General features: G+C 40.8%; 1 protein-coding gene across 1 annotated transcript; it reads left to right on the top strand.

The window, feature by feature from the left end:
• Nucleotides 1-344: 344 nt before the first annotated feature.
• LOC309969614 (large ribosomal subunit protein eL6-like) lies at nucleotides 345-925 on the top strand (the record flags this gene model as incomplete). Its single annotated transcript, XM_082851444.1, is given in 3 exon segments — nucleotides 345-398; nucleotides 400-735; nucleotides 767-925. Coding segments are annotated over 3 exon segments (549 nt in total).
• Nucleotides 926-21,273: the final 20,348 nt, after the last annotated feature.

The following is a 21,273-nucleotide window of genomic DNA, read 5'->3' as shown; positions in this document are numbered from 1 at the left end:
GTGAGAAAACAATATTCAAGAATTATTAAAGTATAAATTCAATCAGAATTAGAGAACATCTTTTGGTAAATTCCAATCTGTTTAGTTTATTTCCTTGAAAGGAGATGTACACACATGTAGCATTCTAGCAGGGGAAGCCCCACTGCAGCCGAAACCCTGTCGTGGTCAGAGGAATGGGCAGATATTCCCGATCGGCTATGTACTCCAGAAAGGCCTTGTACAAGAGAAAGTATTCAGCAGCTAAATCCAAGGTTGAAAAGAAAAAGGTGAAGGCTCTTGCTACTGTCACAAAACCAGTTGGTGGTGACGAGAATGGTAGTACCTGGGTGGTTAATCTTCGCAAAATGCCTAGGTATTATCCTACTGAAGACGTGCCTCGAAAGCTGTTGAGTCACGGCAAAAAAACCCTTCAGTAAGCATGTGAGAAAACTGCGCGCTAGCATCACTCCTGGGACCACTCTGCTTATCCTCACTGGGCGCCACAGAGGCAAGAGGGTCATTTTCCTGAAGCAGCTGAGCAGTGGCTTGCTACTTGTGACTGGGCCTCTGTCCCTCAATCGAGTTCCTCTGCGGAGAACACACCAGAAATCTGTCATTGCCGCTTCCACCAAAATTGGTATCGGTGTGAAAATCCCCGAACATCTCACTGACGCTTACTTCAAGAAGAAGAAACTGCGTAAGCCCAGGCACCAGGAAGGTGAGATCTTCGACACAGAGAGAGAGAAATACGCCCAGGCACCAGGAAGGTGAGATCTTCGACACAGAGAGAGAGAAATACAAGATTACAAAGCAGCGGAAGGTTGATCAGAAAGCTGTGGACTCACAAATTCTGAGAAGAATCAAAGCCGGTCCTCAACTCCAGGGCTACCTCCGCTCTGTGTTTGCTCTTACAAAAGGAATTCATCCTCACAAAGTAGTGTTCTAAACTTCTTACAAAGAACCTAATTAAATAATTTGGTCCATTAAAAAAAAAAAGAAAAAAATTGTCTTTTAATCTCTAGGACCAATTGGGCAGTCAGACCCCAGACATAAGCAGACAGGACAGTATGCTTCTCTTCATCAAGGTTACTTTGAGAAACACACAGTAAACTGGGCTTAGCAGCCGAACAAGCTCAGAGAGAACTGGGTTCAAAAACAAAATGCACAAATTGTATAATTGCCTAAAAAGCCACAAAGTTACTTAGCTAAATTTTTAAAGGACTGATATTACTTAAAATGATAATAATCCTCACTTGACTAATTTAAATATTTTTCAAAATACTTATAATATTTTATTTTTCAGGGTATACAAATACAAATGGTTCACATTATCCAAGTCAAATGCCTTGAATTCCTCCCACTTCTCCTCCCATTACCTCCTACTCCTTCTCCCCTACCCATTCCCAGAATTTCCTTCTCAGACTTTGATGATACAATCTGGAGCTATAGGTACAGATCACCACATAATTACTACTGTATCATGTATCGTCTAAGAATTATTTTTTAAATTTGCTTTCAGTTTGTAAACAAAAATCCAATTACAGATTTTATATGTAATCCCTAATTATTATTTATCACTATCTAGGTATACAAACAGATGTACACTGACTGGTTTAAGTGTCTGCCCCTGGCCTTTTTCATACTCTGGTTTTTTGATCACTCACTGCACCATCAACCATCTCTTAGTCACCTGGAATTTATCTTCACGTACTTTTTTCAAAAGAGACAAATAAGTAAAACCTTGCCCAAGAGAACCAGTATCACAGAAAATTTCTGAAGCTTTGTCTACCAGAGAATATAACTGTTGTTTTCACACATGAAAGACAACCTGGCTAGGTATAAAATTCTTGAATACAGCCTTTTATGAGCAAAACTCTATAGATATTGCTTTGGCATAGCTATCACAGAATGGTACGATTCTGGAAGATTTTATCTTTCTTCTTTTGGCATTTTGGTATTATCTATTTGCTCCTCACTGAACACGTGTTGTTGTAATAAGAAAAAAATTAATAAAAACAAATAAAGTGAATAGATTTGTGATGAGTGCTGATTATTATGTTCCTACATTCTGCTGGACATTGAAAGGCATGTCAATAATTGCTGTTGTCAAGGCAAGAACCCAGCAATAGGCCACATATAGATACTGATGATACAAATGAATGTTACAAATTACTGCACAGTAATTTTACAATTAACAAAAATAATAACATTGGGATTTAATATCATATTCTTTAGAAGGGAAAAAGTAGTGCATCTAGAATGCATAATGAGAAGAAAACATCAGAAGTTCTCAAACCTCTCCAGATCTTCCTCAGGCAGGACTCTGAAATCTGAAGGCCACAGGGTCTTTCAACAACTAAGCTCTAGTTCTAGCCTCCCTTAGGCTCCCAATATACAACCTCTTTATTCAGAAAGACAAGAACACCACCCCCCAAAAAAGAGACATGTCAAAACTGAGTATACTTCGGAGGAGGTCAGATGGAGAAGGACCGTAGCACAGTTGTTAAAAACACACAATTCAGGTTCCAACGACCTGGGTTCCAGCCTGACTCTACCACATACCCCATACTTGTGGGTGACCTTGAACAAATCAACTTCCACGTGCTCCTATTTCCTCATCTGCCAAATCAAGGTAAGAATAATATCTCCCTCACTGGATTGCTGTAAGAATTGAGTTAAAATAAAACACAGTACCTGGCATGCAGGAAGTATGAACCAAGTGTTTACAATGAACAAATGAGCCACACAAAATAAAGAGTTATAGGTTGACCTCCGTTATTTGACATGCCCCCCAGGAACATCTATGATCATCGAAGTGAGCATAGCATGCAGTCTTACTGCCATCCCAAATCAAACCAGTTAGGCAAGCTGAGGAAAGCTGACGGGGCTGGTTCAAGTCACAGGACCTACTGGTGCCAGAACTAGAGCCAGCTCTTCCGGTGCACTGTGCTGTTCCCTACATACAGCCTCCAAGCTTCCCTGACACTGAGTCTGGTCTTTCAGAGACAGCACCACTGTGGATCTTGTTACCGAAACACCAGGTGAAGCTCCCCTTGGTTTGCAGAATAAACAGAGAAACAGTCCTTAAAACATCCCCCTACAAAATGAGGGAATCCTACTACAGTTTTGTTGGGTTTTTTTGTTTTTTTTTTTTTACTTGTCAGAGGACAGGGGATGTTCTGTTTGTTCTTCTACCTAGGAATTGTAGATTTCTCAACTTCCTTTCTTTCAAGAGGAAGTTGGTCCAAACCTACAACTAGGAGCCCTACTTGAAGGTTCAACACTGCTACTTAAAGCAATTAGAAATAAGCAGTTTTTCATTTCACTTAGCACCCTGTTGGAGAGCTAGTCTCTCAGCCTTATGGTCTCACAATTAATTTGTTGGCACAATTAATCTAAATGAAAAGGAGGATTTTACTCTCACCTACTAACCCATATTAGGAAAATCTATGAGGGACAACACCCTGGAGTATCCCCCAAAGAACCTCTAAAGCGGGAGGGGGACTATAAAAGAGCACAAGCTACAGAAGCTCCTCCACCTACCAACCAGGGGAGCCTACACACGACTTAACCTCTTCAAGCATTCTCATCTGCACAATAGAGAGGTAAGGATACCTACCTCATAAAGTTGTTGTGAGGATTAAATGAGAAAATATATCTAATGCATTTATCACAGTGCCCTACATGTTAATTATGGCCTTCATTATCACAGCCAAACAAGAATAAAGACCCCTGTGCTCAAGTATGGGGTCTCCACAAGTGCTGCTAATCAAGCAATTTACAAAGTAATTATGCCAGCCCTGATGGCTTACATCTGTTTACCTGAAGAACTTTCCATGTCATAATATATAACAGGCTATTTGTATGTTCCCAGAACCAGCTCCTATTTCATTGTTTTTGTATAGCCCCTAAAACTTTGACATGGCAGCCCTGAATCCTGCCCCTATGATGAAACACTTTCTTACAGGTCTGGTGTCTAGTTGACTTTTGACTTTATTAGTCATAGTCACAGAATCAAAGTTTGTTTGCTTCCATGGTTCACTGAGGATATAACCGGAGAAACAGCTGTGGTGATCGCTTGCTGACTTTTGGGCTAAATTCAGACAGAGGATGCACAGAAACCTCCATTTGGCTCCAGAGAATCTAGAATCCCTCAGAATTCCAGTAACGAGAGACACCAGTTCACCCCCAAAGCCAACTGGAGCATCTTCTAGCCTGGGGTGTGGGATGCTCCCAAGAGCATCAAGAAGGAAATATCTCACTTGGCTCAGCTGGACTGGCTAGTTCTGACCTCCAGAGGGAGGAACAGCAGGAAAGACTGACAGGCTCATGTGCTTTGTCCTGGCTGGCTGTGAGCACAAGATCTCCAGGTGCCCTCTCCTCTGAGTGCACCTCACAACCTCTGGAATCAACCCCAAGTGCACAACAGTAGAGCTGGCAGTCAGGTGGTCCTTACCCCCTCATGCTTTTAGGGAGAGGCTAAAAAGCTGCCAGTGGGATCTGTTAGTTCTCTCATCTGACAACTCCTCCTCCTGCCCTCCCTCCAGAGTTGGGTTTATTCTCAGCAAGGAACTGATGACTGAAATGGGATTGAGTAATACCTGGAAAAGGAATGAGCTGAGAGAGAGCTCACAGCCAGCCAACAAACCAAGTTCAGAGGTTCACACTTAATTCCTGTTGCCCTGTGACCTTGGCAATCTGGGGAACCCTCTAGGCAGCCCACTTCTCTCTCTTTCCTGCACCTCTGCCCATATGCTCCCTCGACCTCCACCCCCAACTCCCTGTATGCCCTTCGTTCCCTCCCTTTCTAAACAGATTCTGGAAGCGTGACAATATAGAGCAAGCCAGAAAATGGAAATACAATGCTAATCACACACACAGACACATTTCATAATTTGTAAAATAATACTTCAAATGTGATCTCCTTGGCGGCGAGACATATCCATGGTAAAGAATCTAATTCAAAGACCTAGAACAAACACATAAGATTGAAAAGTTCATACTGTTTCTTATGAAAGCAAGATTGCAAGGCCCTGAGTCATATGTTCCTCTGTTTGACTTGTGTCAGAAGAGCTTTCAACCTGGAAGCTGCGGCATGGTGGGATATCACATGAGGCCAGTGATAGTTTCTCTCTGTTTTGTCTCTTTTGTCAGTGAGATAAAGAGAGGCACCGGTGCCTCCCATTCAGAAGCCCATTAAGGACCCACCATAGCAGAGAATCTTCTTTCCCACAAACTTTGTACTATCGAATCACAGAACAAAGGGCAGGGTCTCCCATCCTTTACTCTCATTTACTGGGGCAAGGATTCTACCCACTTCTTACCCACTGTCTCATTTCTCACCAAAGGGGCATTTGCAAGTTGAAAGATTTATATTCTGTGAACTATTTCACTTGTCATCAGCCACGGGCTCCAGGCTCCGGGCTGCGCTGGTCAGTTCCGGGAAGGTTCCCTGAGCCTCCCTCATAGGCAAGGCCATACTGCTCCCAAGTGGCTCCTGTGGAGAAGCAGGAAGCCAGAAACGGCTGTGACTGGACCGCTTTTCAGACCCGCCGGGGCCTGCCTCGCTGTTATGAGGTCCCCTCTGTCAACCGGGCCCTAGACCCTTCCGAGGGCCCATCACACTGGAGAACTCGGCATCTCACGACTCCAGGAAGGCCCTAGGTCGAGGCACCAGGGGCAGTCACTCCGTATCTTTAATGAGCCTAAAAAGCTGCACGGCTGCTCTAACAAAACAAAGTCCCGAATTCAACCTGGGCATCATCACAGAAGAGTCTGTTAAGATACAACTGGAAGGAGACCCTCCCTTCCTTATAAAAAAAGGCCGGGGGCGGGGGTGGAGCAAAAGGAAAGAGAGGCAGAAGTATTTGGAGACTAAAAACATTTGTTAGTACCTACTGCATAGGCCTCTTTGCACCCCAGAGGCAGCTCCTTACTCTTTATGAATCTTCTTAGGGTAGTTTATGAAGGTAAGTGAGTTTTAATAAGTAAAATCTCCTTCAAGCTCATCCTTTTCTCAACAATGAAAAATACAATCTATCTTTAAAATTGGTGTTCCCCTAACTTTGACTGTTACTGCCCCCCAAAGGGGATGGACCCTTGTTTCTAGTCCTGTGATCAAAGTTTAGAGCAATTTCATTAACTCTGTTGACAGGGGAAGCTTGGTAAGAGAGCAAAAATAAGATAATCCCCCCCAAAAAATCCTTAGGGATACCAAGCAGCCCTTCCAATGCCTGAATCACCTGGGGAACGCTTAATACTGCCAAAGCCCAGGCCCAGCTCCAGACCAACTCAATCAGAACCTCTGCAGGTGCACCCAGGCAGGCATGGGTGTTTTCTGCAGCTCTGCAGACAAAGTTGAGAACCTCTCTCCTAGACCCGGGGTCTCCAGTCTAGCCGCACAGAAGAACCGCCTGGGGAAACTCAGACACCCTTTCCTGGACCCCACCCCAAACCAACGGAATCACAGTCTCTGGGGATGGCGCCCGAGGGTTTTGTTCAGAAGCTCCCAAGTGATTCTGCAGTTATAATATTTGATTAAAAGCTTGCATTTTTATTACAGAAACGCATTCACAGAAAAAGTAGAAAGAATAAAGTAAAAAAGAAATATACTTTACACACGCATAATCCCAAATCCTACCTTCCAGAAATAACCACAGTTAATTACTTTAGCTGAGGTGAAGATGGGGGGGAGGGGGGTGGTACTGAGCGAATATGCAAGTAAAGGAAGGTGTACTCACAGGTTCCGAATTCCGAGAGTTCACAGCTTCCGAAACTCTCTCCAAGCAGTTCTGGAGCTAAGAGACTGCGCCCCGGCATCCCGCAACACGCAGACGCACGGCACGCAGACGCGCGGCACGCACTCACGTGCACGGGCACGCACTCACGTGCGCGTGCACGTGCACCAGCACGCCCGCAGGCACGTGCATGGTCACACACAGTCACATGCACAGCCACACGCCGAGTCACGTGTGCAGGCACGTGAACACGATCCCTGCTTTGAAGGAGGACTGCAGAGGCTCTGCCGGCCTTCTCGTCACCAAGAAGACGTTGTATAATTTCATTTTGTGGGTGCCTAAGTTAGAAACATTTTGCTCACCAAACCAGGTTTATGAAGTGGCAATTACCTCGTTTGGCCATTTTTTTAATTAATCATAGATTTATGTAACTCCCAATCAGAGCTGCTTTCAGAACAAAGCAACCCAGGCCCAGCACCAAGTTGTTATTATTCCCTCCAAGAGGAAAAAAAAAAAAGAAAGAAAAAAGGTGCTTATTGAGCCTATGCAATTTATCCTACGTCCTTTTTTTTTTTTAATTTAAGAAATTTGAAATACTATAATACAGGAAACATGTCACCACCGTTGAGAGCCTGGTGATATTTGAGAGGGAAAAGGAAACAAGATGAATAACAAATTTCCCTAGGGCGGTAGGTTAAAAGGGAGGGGAGAGCATAAGGGCAGGGTTCCACTGTAATGCTACAATTGTTAGGAATTTTATTCTGCCAATAATTATGCATGAATCCTTGGGCAAATCAAGATATCATCTATCTTCCCATTTGTAAAATGAGAGAGATCAAGTTTAAGGCAGAGTTTCTCAATGTTGACACTATTAACATCTTGGGCAGGATACTCCTCTGTTGGAGGGTAGGGGAGGCAGCATCCTGTGCGTTGTAGGATGTTTAGCAGCGTCCCTGGCCTCTATCCACCAGATGCCAATAGCACAGGCTCACTCGTGCCCCAGTTGTGAGTCAAAAATGTCTCCAGAGATTGCCAGATATCCCACGAGGGACAAAATCAACCCTGGTTTACAACCACTGGTCTAGGGTAATTCTGAAGGTCTCTTTATTTTCAAAAATTCATAAAGTATGTGGGAAAAGCTGGGAAGATGAATTTGACATCTCAGGGAATGTGCATATAAAAAGCCAAAGATGAGTACATGTAGAATTATCCTGTAAAGCAGAGGTGCTCAAGCTTGGCTAGACATTAGAATCACCTGAGGAGCTTTTTAAATTCCCAGTCTCAAGGTCAAACCCCCTGACCAGGGGTCTTCCCTGGTGGCGCAGTGGTTGAGAGTCCGCCTGCCGATGCCGGGGACACGGGTTCGTGCCCCGGTCCGGGAAGATCCCACATGCCGCGGAGCAGCTGGGCCCGTGAGCCATGGCCGCTGAGCCTGCGCGTCCGGAGCCTGTGCTCCACAACGGGAGAGGCCACAACAGTGAGAGGCCCGTGTACCGCAAAAAAAAAAAAAAAACCCTGACCATTTAAACCAGAACTCTGGGAGCTGAACAGAGTTCAGGTGTTTCCAGTGTGTAGTGGTTTGAGGATCAGTGGAGGAGAGATAGAAATAACAATATCTATGCATCATTTCTTATGATTCTGATAAAATTTTATTTCAATCAGCAAGGAAACCAAAAACCCAATCTAGACTGGCATTTTGCAAAGCACTGGGAAACAGGTCATCTTAAATCGGGCCAATCTCAAGCTTTCAATTTTTTTTTTTTAATAAAATCCCTTGCAGCTCTGACAGTCTTATTCTATTTATTTATATATTTGTTTGTTTGTTTATTTACTTATGGCTGAGTTGGGTCTTTGTTGCTGCATGCGGGCTTTCTCTAGTTGCAGTGAGCGGGGGCTACTCTTCGTTGTAGGTGTGTGGTCTTCTCATTGCGGTGGCTTCTCTTGTTGCAGAGCACGGGCACTAGGCGCCCGAGCTTCAGGAGTTGTGGCTTGCGGGCTCTTGAGCACAGGCTGAGTAGTTGTGGTGCACAGGCCTAGTTGCTCTGCGGCATGTGGGATCTTCCCAGACCAGGACTCGAACCTGTGTCCCCTGCATTGGCAGGCGGTTTCTTAACCACTGCGCCACCAGGGAAGTCCTCAAGCTTTCAATTTCAATGAGTATTTGAGTATCCCCACTTCCTGGAGAAATACTTGAGAATCCAGAGACTCAAAGTCGAAGATCCCAGTGTCTCTGAGGAAGGTGCAGCCATTCATCCCACAAATCCTCCCATCCCTGCAGTTAGGGACCTGAGAGCACACCAGCCATTCTCTCCAAACCATGACTGTCAATTGCATTTATCCTGTTCGACAGAGATTACCTGTTCCAGTTTATGAAGTAAATGACAATCACATCAAAAGAAAATGTGTGCACTCCCTGAAAGAGGAAGATACACCCTGTACTTATCTCTGTGTGAAATCAGTCTGTGTGGCAGGGCTTGCAAGAGGCCTAGAGACCCAAACAATGAGGCAAAGCCACTACTAACCAGATTTAACATGAAAATGACATAAGCAGTTCAAAGGGGCCACTGTAAAGTGACTAAAGAATCCTCAACCATTTCCTGGGGATTCTGTGCTGATTAACTTGGTACTCTGCAAAGTGCTCACAGTTTCCTAAAAAGAAAGGAAAAGGATGCAATCCTATTTACTGTAATTTTTGTTATGCTGTTACAAAAAAATAGCCGAAATTTATTGAACACTTACTCTGTGCCAGGCGCTGTGCTAAGCATTTCATATACATTATTTCATTTAATCCTCACAACAATCTGATTAGATTGGTATTATTACTAATAATTATTATTACCCCTGTCTTATAATTGAGGAAACTGAGGCTTAGAGAAGTTAAGTGACTTGTTTCCAGCAGCCACAGGAATGGAAATTAAAACTTAGGCAGTCTGACTACAGAGCCTAAGTTCTTGAGCATCGTGTAATATGGCCTCATGAGTCTTTATTCGTTTGTCAGATCATGAAACTAATGCCTTTGCATATCAGTCTTTCAATCATGGATTTCAAAACACTTTCAAAGCATACAGTATATGGGCTTATACCTAGATATGATCCCAAGGGAGAAATGGTATGCCTGTGTTCTCCAGCATGGCTTCAAACCACCTAAACAGAATCACCTGTTTAGGGGAGCTGGTTTAAATGCAGGGTACTAGGCCCCATCTCATGCCTACCATATCGGAATTTGAGGTGTGAAGAAGCCAGTGTGGGAATCTGCATTGTGAACTAGCTCCCCAGGTGATGTTTTTGCTTGTCGAAGCAGAAGAACCATTCCCCTAGGATTGGCACACTTTTGCATTCAAAAAGCACAGTCTTGTGCCTGTGAAACTTGAAGAAAGAATATTTATCTCTTCAGAATTACAAAACAAGAAACTACAAAGATCAATTTTAAGAGCCAGAAGATTCCTAGTAAGGCACTGCCCTTAAAGATCCCTGGATATATTTTAATATATTCAATTTAAGACATAAACCCACTTACCCGAATACATCATACTTTGCACTGAGAATCTGCCTTCCTCTGGAGACAAGAAATCTACTTTATTAATATCACTTAAGCTGTTACTCAAAGCCTTCAAAACACACACACACACACACACACACACACCCCTACGTGAATTTGAGTAAACACTGTGTAACCAGAAAATGAAATCGCTCTCAAATAACCATTATGACTTTTCTTATATGCTCACATTACAATAAAATCAGAGTGAGAGCTATCAGTGGATATGGAAATTACAGACCATGTGTTCCTCTGCAAGATATGAGCCCTTAAGGGCTGTGATGGCGAATTATTCCTCTCTCTATCTCCAGTTTCAAGCACACAGTAGGCAATTAATCCAGTCTTGTGTTAAGAAAAAAGAAAGGAAGAAAGAAAACTTCAAAAGAATCAGTGAGCGAATCAATTCCCCAATGAGAAGAAGCCTACAGGTCATCTCTCCCCCAAAGCAGCTTTTGGACAGGACTGCCCTCTGAATACAAGAGAACACGGAAGGCTTTTCTTTAAGCAACTAATTTTCTCCTAGTAATGCTTTTCAAATCTTGAAGCAGTTTACAACAAAAAATAATCACCCCAACTTCTTTAGCATTCACACACAACCTAAAGTAAACCTCCAAATGAAAAATGAAAACCAGAAAAAAAAACATGTTGAAGGAAGAGAGAAAGAAGGCAGATTATCATTTAAAAAAAAAAAACAATAACAGCATACAACACACCAGGGACTGGGAAAAATATCAAATTTTCATTTTACAGCAAAGATTATGTTGAGCTTGCTTCATTCTGCTATTCATGAGTTTCATATTCTTCCTTGCATTAAAACATATTTATGCTGCTGCTTCATTCCCTCCAGTCCCTGTGCAACATGAATATTCATATAGCCCCTATAGGCTGCAAATGTGTACGCACACACACACACGCACACACACGCCTATATCACACCCAAATGTTGGCCTCTTGATCCCTGGGAACTCATATGATTAGAGAATTTCCAAACGGCTGCAAAACAAATGCTAGGGATAATACTACTCAAACAGCATCAGGAGAATCTATGTGTGGGGTTGGTTTCCAGCCACTGGAATAATTCTGAGTTAATGTATTCAGGACATCTTACTCAGACTTCCACATTGTCACATCAAATCATGAACATTCAGACCTTAAAGAGACCCTAGAATCATCTGCTTCCAAATCCCTCATTTTACACACAAGGAAATCAAGCTCAAAGTGAAACTGCTTGCCCATAATCAGATGATAAGTTGGTGCCTGAACATCCAATCCAGTTGTCTCTCTACTATGCCATATTGGGACCAATATTTTGCACTTAATAGATAGCCTAGCTGGCAGTTCAACAAGAAAATTCATCCAGAGTCCTCTTGATAACGACTGCAAGATCTAAATTCAATTTCTATAAATAACTGCCAATTTTTGTTACAGTTCCTGAAGAATGCTAGACTCCAATCATCAATATTATAATAAATGAGTTCTAGCTCTTCTTTTTCGTTAAGCTCTTTTTTAAGTGCTAGTGACTAATGGGAATAAAGTATAAAAAAGAAAAGAGCCTGTAAGGTCCAGAAAATCGACAAACTAGGTATTCCCGTTCACCATATGCTTTCACCGCATAACTCCAGCCCTGACTATATTTGAAGAGGTGATGCTCTAACACAGTGCTGCTCAAACTTACATGTCGCATGAATCAGACAAAGTGCAGATTATGATTCAGTAGGTCATGGGGACTTGAGATTCTGCATTTCCAACAAGCTCCCACGTGACTCTGATGCTCGTGGTCACAGGACCACACTCTGTTGTAACATTCACAGTGATCCGGCTATGGACACCATGCAAAGCAAACCAGATGGCAAAGCGTAAAAGACCAGTGAGCAGGCCCTGAAAGCAATGCTTATAATGACAGTAGCAGAGCAGGACAACTGGCCAACAAAAGTTAATTATCAACTAATAAAATAATGTCCTCTGGACCCTAAGTCTACCTTATCTAGATGTCAATGTCAGAAAAGGCCCCCATGTCATCATTCGATGGCAGGTAAGTTGTACTTATGCAGGAGACTCACCTCTGAGAGATTAATCTGGAAGCATAAAAGGCAGCATAGGTTCTAATTCCCTGCATTAATACTCAGGAGCAAGGAATAAATGAAATCAGAGCACTTTCAGTTGCTTATAAATAACTTCCCTGACCAATTCATGGAAACGGAAAGGTCTTCAATCAGGAGAGTGCATCGCTGAGTCCAGCCCTATCCTTAGTTTACTGAAACAAACCAAACCATCGTGTCTAACAACTTTGCTTGGAAAATAGATTTTGTACCAGATGGACATTTATTTCAAAAAGCAAATGGCCAACTTAATTTCAACCTTTCTGATTAAGTAGATCCTAGCCATTCTATGAACGTGCTTCCAACCTTTCCCCCAAGGAATTGAGTCGTAACATGGGGAGCATGACCGTTTATTGGGCTTAAGGAACACATTAATTTATCTGGTTTATAGAATTTAAACATCTGACGAATGACAGTGGGGTTGATTTTATTCATCAGCTAATTGCTTTGCCACCTGGAGCTGAAGCTTTATATATGCAGCTTATAAAAGATCTGAAAAGGATCTCAATTATTCTTTAATTTGTTCCTTGAATATAAAGTAGGAAAATCTGGCTTAATCAAACATTGTCTCAATTCTACTGGGATATGTCTAGTTACCTTATAACAAGGTAAGCTTTCATTTAATCATATGATATGATAATTCCCCACTTTCAAGCCAAGTAGCCTCTTAGTTACAATCAATTTTCCACTGAAAAAATAAACACTGTCTCTTTACTGAAATCCCAGTAGAGAAAAATAGCCCTTTTTAATGAAACTTGCTGCTAATACAACCACACTAGGAATTTCTGTGTAGGAATCCATTAAACCTCCTAATTTGACATTGCTGGCAAATTGCAGAAAAAAGCGAGTTCCATGAACAGTTCTCTATATGCACATGGCCATTATTGGCACACACGGAAGAAATGGATAATGAGTGCATGCACATGCGCCCACACACACGAACACACACACAGCATTACTGGAATCTATTAAATCTCACTTAATAAATGTTTTAATCAAGTTGAGCTCTACAATTTATCTGAGGGAGAAAAAAAGGAGAGAAACTAGCAGTCATGCAATTTCTTTAATTGCACTGAGTGAATCTGAAATGCCGGCGTGTGATAGAAGGCTGCTAGAAATCCCAAGGCATAAAAGCAGGAACTGGCAGGCAACTGGGACTCCTCTTGAAATGCAGCCTTGCAACAAGCTGAAAGTTAAAACCGTAATGCCATTATTTTAATGACCCAGGGTACTGTGGGTTTAAAGCCAAGTATTTTGTCCCTATTGTACCACGTTTACCTTCAGCATCTCTTAAATGCCACACAGCTGCCAGTATGAGCTAAGTCAGGGAGAACGGGGGCCAGGCATTGCACGGGCTCCCTGGAGGAAAGCAGGTCATCAACTAGCACCCTGTCTGAGAAGAGAGGGGACGTCTGAGACCTAAGGCAGGTGAATGGCAGAGGTATAGGCAGACAGGTGGCAATGGACACACTGTCACTGGGAGCAGGGACTTGAGTTCAAAGGCAGGGCAGATTCCTTGTTTCCTGCAAGCAAGGGAGAACTCAAACCCCTTAGGAACTGTTCTGTGTGACGAGACAAGGAACCAAACAAAACTGAGGCAAGGAGGAATGCCACAAACACCCTAAAACAGACCAGGATATAAACAAGGGATGTGACCATAAACAATAACGCAAGAAAACAAGGACTGGAGCAGAGAAAAAAGTTTAGAGTAAAACCAGCCCCCTTTCATCATTTTCCAAAGCACCTAAAACTGGGCCTTCCTTATAAGTAGTTTAACATGTATGGATACCAACGGGGAAAGGGACGGAGGGTAGGATGAACTGGGAGATTGGGATTGACACACATATACTATTGATACTATGTATAAAATAGAGAACCTAATGAGAACCTACTGTAGAGCACAGGGAACTCTACTCAATGCTCTGTGGTGACCTAAGTGGGAAGGAAACCCAAAAAAGAGGGGATATATGTATACGTATGGCTGATTCACTTTGCTGTACAGCAGAAACTAACACAACACTGTAAAGCAACTATACTCCAATAAAAATTAATTTAAAAAATTTAATAAAAGAAAAAAAATAATTAATTTAAAAAAACAATGTGTAGTCCAATACAATCTTGAATGTTAGGTCTGGAAAAGATCCTAAACAATATCTAATCCATTGTACACATGGATGACATGAGTACCCCTGATGTCTAGAGCTATGATAGCTTAGGAGATAAGAGCTTGGACTCTAAAATCAAAACCCTAACCCTATAACTCACTAGGTGTCTTGCTTTGGGCAGCTTTTGTGCCTCTGTAAAAGGAGATAATAATAATAGTACCTGTTCTATAGGTTGTTGTGAAAATTAAATGAGATAATCCATAGACAGCAATTATAATACTGTCTGGGATATGTAACACCTCAATAAATGTTGCCCTCTATTTTATTATTATTATCATCATCATCATCATCACTGTTATGAACTGAATGTTTTCCCCAAAAAATTTACATGTTGAAGCCCTAACCCCCAATGTGACTGTAACTGGAGATAGAGCTTTTAAAGAGGTAATTAAGGTTAAATGATGAGAACAGTATGGAGGTTCTCATCAAAAACTTAAAATTAGAGCTACCATAGGATCCAGCAATCCCTCTTCTGTGTATATATCTGAAGGAAATGAAGTCACTATCTTGAAGAGGTACATCCTCTCTCATGTTCGTGGCAGCACTACTCACAATAGCCAAGACATGGAAACAACCTTTGTGTCCTTCAATAAATGAATGAGTAGACAAAATGTGGTATTATAGACAATGGAATATTATTCAGCCATTAAAAAGAAGGAAATCCTGCCGTTTGTGGCAACATGGAAAGCCCTGGAGGGCATTATACTAAGTGAAATAAGTTAGACAGAGAAAGACAAATATTGTATATTCTCACTCATATGTGAAATCTAAAAAACCAAACTCAAAGAAATGGAGGGCTTCCCTGGTGGCGCAGTGGTTGAGAGTCCGCCTGCCGATGCAGGGGACACGGGTTTGTGCCCAGGTCCGGGAAGATCCCACATGCCGCGGAGCGGCTGGGCCCGTGAGCCATGGCCGCTGAGCCTGCGCGTCCGGAGCCTGTGCTCCGCAACGGGAGAGGCCACAACAATGAGAGGCCCACATACCGCAAAAAAAAAAAAAAATGGAGAGTAGAATGGTGGTTGCTAGGTGCTGGGGAGGAGGCGGGTAGAAATAGGAAGATGTTGGTCAAAGGGTACAAAGTTCCAGCTATAAGATAAATAAGTTCTGCGGATCTAATGTACAGCTTGGTGACTATAACTAACAATACTGCATTATGTACTTGAAAGTCGTTAAGGAAACAGCTCATAAAAGTTATCACCACACACACACACACAAAATGGTAATTATGTGAGGGGATAGAGGTGTTAACTAACCTTTTGTGGTAATCCTTTCACAATTTATACATGTATAAAATCATCACATTGTACACCTTAAACTTACATATGTTATATATCAATAGTATCTCAAAATAACTGGAAAACTATTTTTTAAATACTTACAGATAAAATTATGTGCCCTCTGGAATCTGCTGCAGGTTAATTGCATGGAAATGAAATCAGATTTTGATGAGTTGATGCTTTTTGAGGCAAGGTGATAGATACCTAGGAGATGGTTTTTCTAGTCTTTCTGCTTTTGTAGGTTTTTTAAAATTCAGAGCAAAATTATAATAAAAATAATATATTCACACTTTGCTGTACACCTGAAACTAATACAACATTGTAAATCAACTATACTCCAATAAAAAAAAATTTTTAAGTTGGCTTTAATTAAAGATTTGGCTTTAATAAACACCAAAAAAAAAATAGTATCCTCAGCTCATTGTTCGCATCACAATGCTTAAAAAATAAAACAGTACAAAATTTTTTAAAGGTTAAATGAGGTCATATGGGTGTACTATAATCCAATATGACTGGTATCCTTATAGGAAGAGGAAAAGACACCAGGGAGCACACACACAGAGAAAAGACCATGTGAGGACACACCATAAGGTGGCCATCTGCAAGCCAAGGAGAGAAGCCTCAGGAGAAACCACCACTGCCAACACCTTGATCTTATACTTCCAGCCTCCAGAACTGTGGGAAAATAAATTGCTGTTATTTAAGCCACCCAGTCTGTGATATTCTGATATGGCAGCCCTAGAAAACTAATACAGTCCCTATCATTATTATCTGGTCCAAGTCACACTGCCAACTAAGGCAGTGGCAGGATGAGGACCCAGCCTCAATGCTTTTTCCATCAGCTCCCCCTCCCATGTTATTTCCCCCAATTCCCTATTGGGTATCTTACCCTAAAACATTAGTTTCTCATCTGGTTTTAAGAGGCTAAGATATTATTCAAGAAAACACAGAAAGTGTAAGAAACATGAAACTCTGGAAGAAAATCAAATGTCTCAGTCTCAAGGAAAGAAACCAGTTCTGAAATGCATGCCCTCTGCCTCCCCTCCCACCATCCAGTAAGCTCCGACAGGTCTAAAGCAGCTGTATCGAGGAAGCCTGAAGCCGAGGGCCCCCAGGTCACAGGCTAGCTCCAATGCACAGGTGGTATCTCCTCACCAGAGCAGGAGCATTCCAAGGAGCCTGACTGGACCTTGATCCATAACCAGACTTCAAGTCACCTCAGTGGCTGCCACAATAGTCTTGCCTTTCTGCCCCACCTGAAGCACCATACAGGTTAAAAGACTCCAAATATAGACAGGGCATATTTGTTCCACAAGCAGATTTGCCTCCTTTATAAAATGAACGGACTCAGTCATCAAGGTTTCCAATACCATGGATTGAAAAATAGGATGTACAACCCATTAAAAGTTCACCAGAATATACAGAATGGATAGACATTAAGGTCCTAATGTATAGCACAGGGAACTATATTCAATATCCTGTAATAAACCATAATGGAAAAGAATGTGAAAAAGAATATATATGTGTGTAACTGAATCACTTTGCCATACAGCAGAAATTAACACAACATTGTAAAGCAACTATACTTGAATAAAATAAATTTTTTTAAAAATCCACCAGGAGTCAACAAATGGTGCTGGTACAACTACATAGCCATGCACAAAAGAATGAAGCTGGACCCTTCCCTCACACCGTACACACCGTACCTTTCTAAAACTATGAAAGTCTTAGAAGAAAACACAGGGATAAATCTTCACAACCTCAGATTTGCCAATAAATTCTTAGATGTGACATCAAAACCATGAGCAACAAAAGGAAAAATAGATAAATTAGACTTAAAAATTAAAAGCTTTGTGCATCAAAGGGTACTATCAAGAAAGTGAAAAGACAATTCCCAGAATGGAAGAAAACATTTGCAAATCATATATCTGATAAAGGATTAAATCTAGAATATATAAAGAACACTTACAATTCAATAACAAAAAAGACAACCCAATTTAAAAATTGGGAAAAGATCTGAATAGACATTTTGCCAAAGAAGCTATACAAATGACCAACGAGCACATGAAAAGATGATCAGCATCATTAATCAGCAAGGAAATGCAAATCAATATCACACTGAGATACCACTTCACACCTACTAATATTGTGATAATAAAAAGTATGGACAGTAATAAGTATTGGCAAGGATGTCAAAAATTCTGAAAACTCATACACTACTGGAGAGAGTATACAATAGTGCACTTTCTAAAACAGTCTGTCAGTTCCTCAAATGATCAAGCATATAGTTACCATATGACTCAGCAATTCCACTCCTAGATATCTACCCAAGAAAAATAAAATATATGTCCACACAGAAAGTTGTACATGAATGTTTATAGCAGTATTATTCATAATAGCCAAAAGGTGGAAACAACCCAAATATCCATTAACTGATGAATGGCTAAACACAATGTAGGATACCCATACAGTGGAATATTAAATGAAATTAACTATTAAATGAAATATAAAAAGGAGTGAAGTACTGATACATGGTACAAGATGAATGAGCCTTGAAAACGTTGTGCAAATTAAAGAAGCCGATGGCAAAAGACCAGATATTATACGATTCCGTCTGTATGAAATGTCCAGAATAAGTAAATCTATAGGGACAAAAAATTGATTAGTGGTTGCCTAGGGCTGGGGGTGGGGGTGAGGAGTAGGGTATGGAGTTTCTTTTTGGGGTGGTGAAAATGTTCTAAAATTGACTGTGATGATGGTTGCATAACTGTGAATAAAGCAGACTGTACACTATAAATGGGAGAATTGCATGGTATGTGAATTTTATCTCAAGCTGTTCCAAAAAATCCCATCAGCCCTCTCAGTGTTTAGATCTCTTTTCACAGTCTTAAACATTCCATACTTTGTACTTATTGCCCCAGGAGGTCCATTTGTGATGCACAAGTGTGCCTCTATATGGCCTTCCAGGTCAAGCTGACATTTGCAGTCTTGTGCCTTTGGTCCTTCAAATTCCTTGTATATGCACAGTTCTCCCCAACATTCCTCACTAAAGGATATTTTCTTGTCCAGAATTCAATCATCTTTTCCAAGATAACTCTTTGATATTTTAATCATAGATAACAAGTCTGTTTCTAATAAAGCCAGCATGAAAGGTTAAAGAGATCAAACTTATATCCTCAAATCTTTTGCTCCAAGCAGACCTGCACCCAACTGCAGGTGAAAAGTATGTCGCACGAAGAACATACAATATTTTCTGTTTCCCTATTTTCAGTCACTAACAGTTCTGATATCCAGTAATAGATTCACTTTATGAAAATTAAAAAGTAAATTGCTGGAGTGGAAGATACCTAAATAGCCAGTAAGAAAACAGAAAATTAACCTCCCAGCCTATGCTTATAATGAACAATTTCCACACTCTCCAGTGGTTAACCGTTTCTAAATACTACGCCTGTTCAAAATTATCTGTCTTTACTGAGCTTCCAAACTCAGTTATTGACTGAATTTTGCGCCAGGGGCATCTGCTCTTTAGCAGTAAACCAGATCATTGTGGTGCCTAAAACATCCCCTTGAATACTTGGTGCAGTTAAAGGAATTCAGCCTCCCTTTGTCAGGCAGAAAAAGGGGATCAAACTAAAGAAAATAAAACAAAAAACTAAGAAGATAGAATAGGGATCTTGGCTTTTGTTATCTCTTTCTTTCCTCTCATTTCTCTCAAACATCTCCTTGCTTCATCCCCAAAATATAACTTCCGTGGAAAAATAATAGAGTGATTTTTCTTTAAAATAAAAAAAAAAAGAAGACTAGAAACAAATATACCATCTGCTAACAATGGATAATTCTGGATACTGAGAATATGCATAGACTTTAATTTTCTTCTTACTTTTCTGTATTTTAATTGTTAAAAAAAATAACGTTTTCAATAAATAAAAATTTTAAACATATCCCATGTCTTTCAAAGCTTTGTTCCCACACCCCAACCCAGAAACGATGTCAATATAATGTCCCGGTAGGCTCTGGCCCCCAAAATAAACAGGAAATATTGTAATTTTTCTTTGGAAATCTTTTGTCCATTTTCAATATTCTCTCCCCCACCTACCGTCACAGCTCTGCCCTCCAGTGAAGAATCTACACTCTTCCATCTGAGACAGAAGTCACCCCTTTGAGAATTATTGGCGTTTTTTTAACTTTTTACTTTGAGATAATTATAGATTCAAAGGAAGTCACAAAGAAATAAACAAGCAGGTCTTGTGCACCCTTCACCCAGCCTTCCCATATGTTAACATCTTACAAAACTATTGTTCTATAGTGCAGTATCAAAATCAGGAAATTGATAATACAAACCATAGAGCTTATCCAGATTTCACCAGTTATACATTCGTGCGTGTGTATGGTGCTCTATGCAATTTTATCACATGTGTAGCTTCATGGAACCACCACCACAGTCAAGATACAGAACTCTCCCATCACCATAACACTCCCTTGTGTTACCCCTTCTTAGCCACATTCAGCCCCCTTCCCCCCACATCAACACCACCAACCTCTGGCAACCACTCCATTTCTATAATTATTATTTGACAAGGGTTTTATAAATGGAATAATATAGTATGTATCCTTTTGGAATTGGCTTTTTTTAAAATTCAGCATAATTTCCTTGAGGTTTATCTAAGTTGTATATATCAGTAGTTCATTCCTTTTCACTGCTGAGTACTATTCCACCACATAGATGTTACCACAGTTTGTTTAACCATTCACCCATTGAAGGACATTTCTGTAGTTTCCAGTTTGGGGCTATTAATAAATCTTCAATGAACATTCCTGTTCAAGTTTCTGAGTGAACATAGTTTTCATTTCTCTGAGATAAATGCCCAAGGGCACAATTAGTGTGTTGTATGGTAATTGCATGTTTTATTTTTAAGAAACTGCCAACCTATTCTCAAGAGTGGTTGTATAATTTTAATTCCCATCAGCAATGCATGAGTGATCCAGTTTTCCCACAATCTTGCCAGCATTTGGTGTTATCACTATTTTTTATTTTAGCCATTCTGAGAGGTATATAGTGATATATCACGTTCTTAATTTACATCTCTTAATGCCTGATGATGTTGAACATCTTTCATGTGCTTAACATCTGTATATCCTTTTCAGAAATGTCCATTCATGTTGTTTTCCCATTTTCTAATTGGATTCTTTGGTTTTTTAATGTTGAGTTTTGAGTTCTTTCTTTGTTCTACATACAAGTTGTTTGTCAGATATGTGACTTGCAAATGTTTCCCCCAAGTCTGTAATTTGTCTTTTTCATTCCTCTTAAAAGAGTGTTTCACAAAGCAAAAATTTTAGTTTTAAAAAGGTCCAATTTATCAATTTTTCCTTTTCTGGATTATGCTTTTGATGCCAAGTCTGGGAACTCTTTGCCTAGTTTGAGGTCACAAAAATTTTCTCCTATTTTTTTCCAGAAGTTTTATAGTTTTATGTTTCACA

Source organism: Leucopleurus acutus (genome assembly GCF_964270905.1).
Source record: "Leucopleurus acutus genome assembly, chromosome: 12".
Lineage (NCBI taxonomy): Eukaryota > Metazoa > Chordata > Mammalia > Artiodactyla > Delphinidae > Leucopleurus > Leucopleurus acutus.
This window is presented reverse-complemented; position numbering and strand designations above follow the sequence as displayed.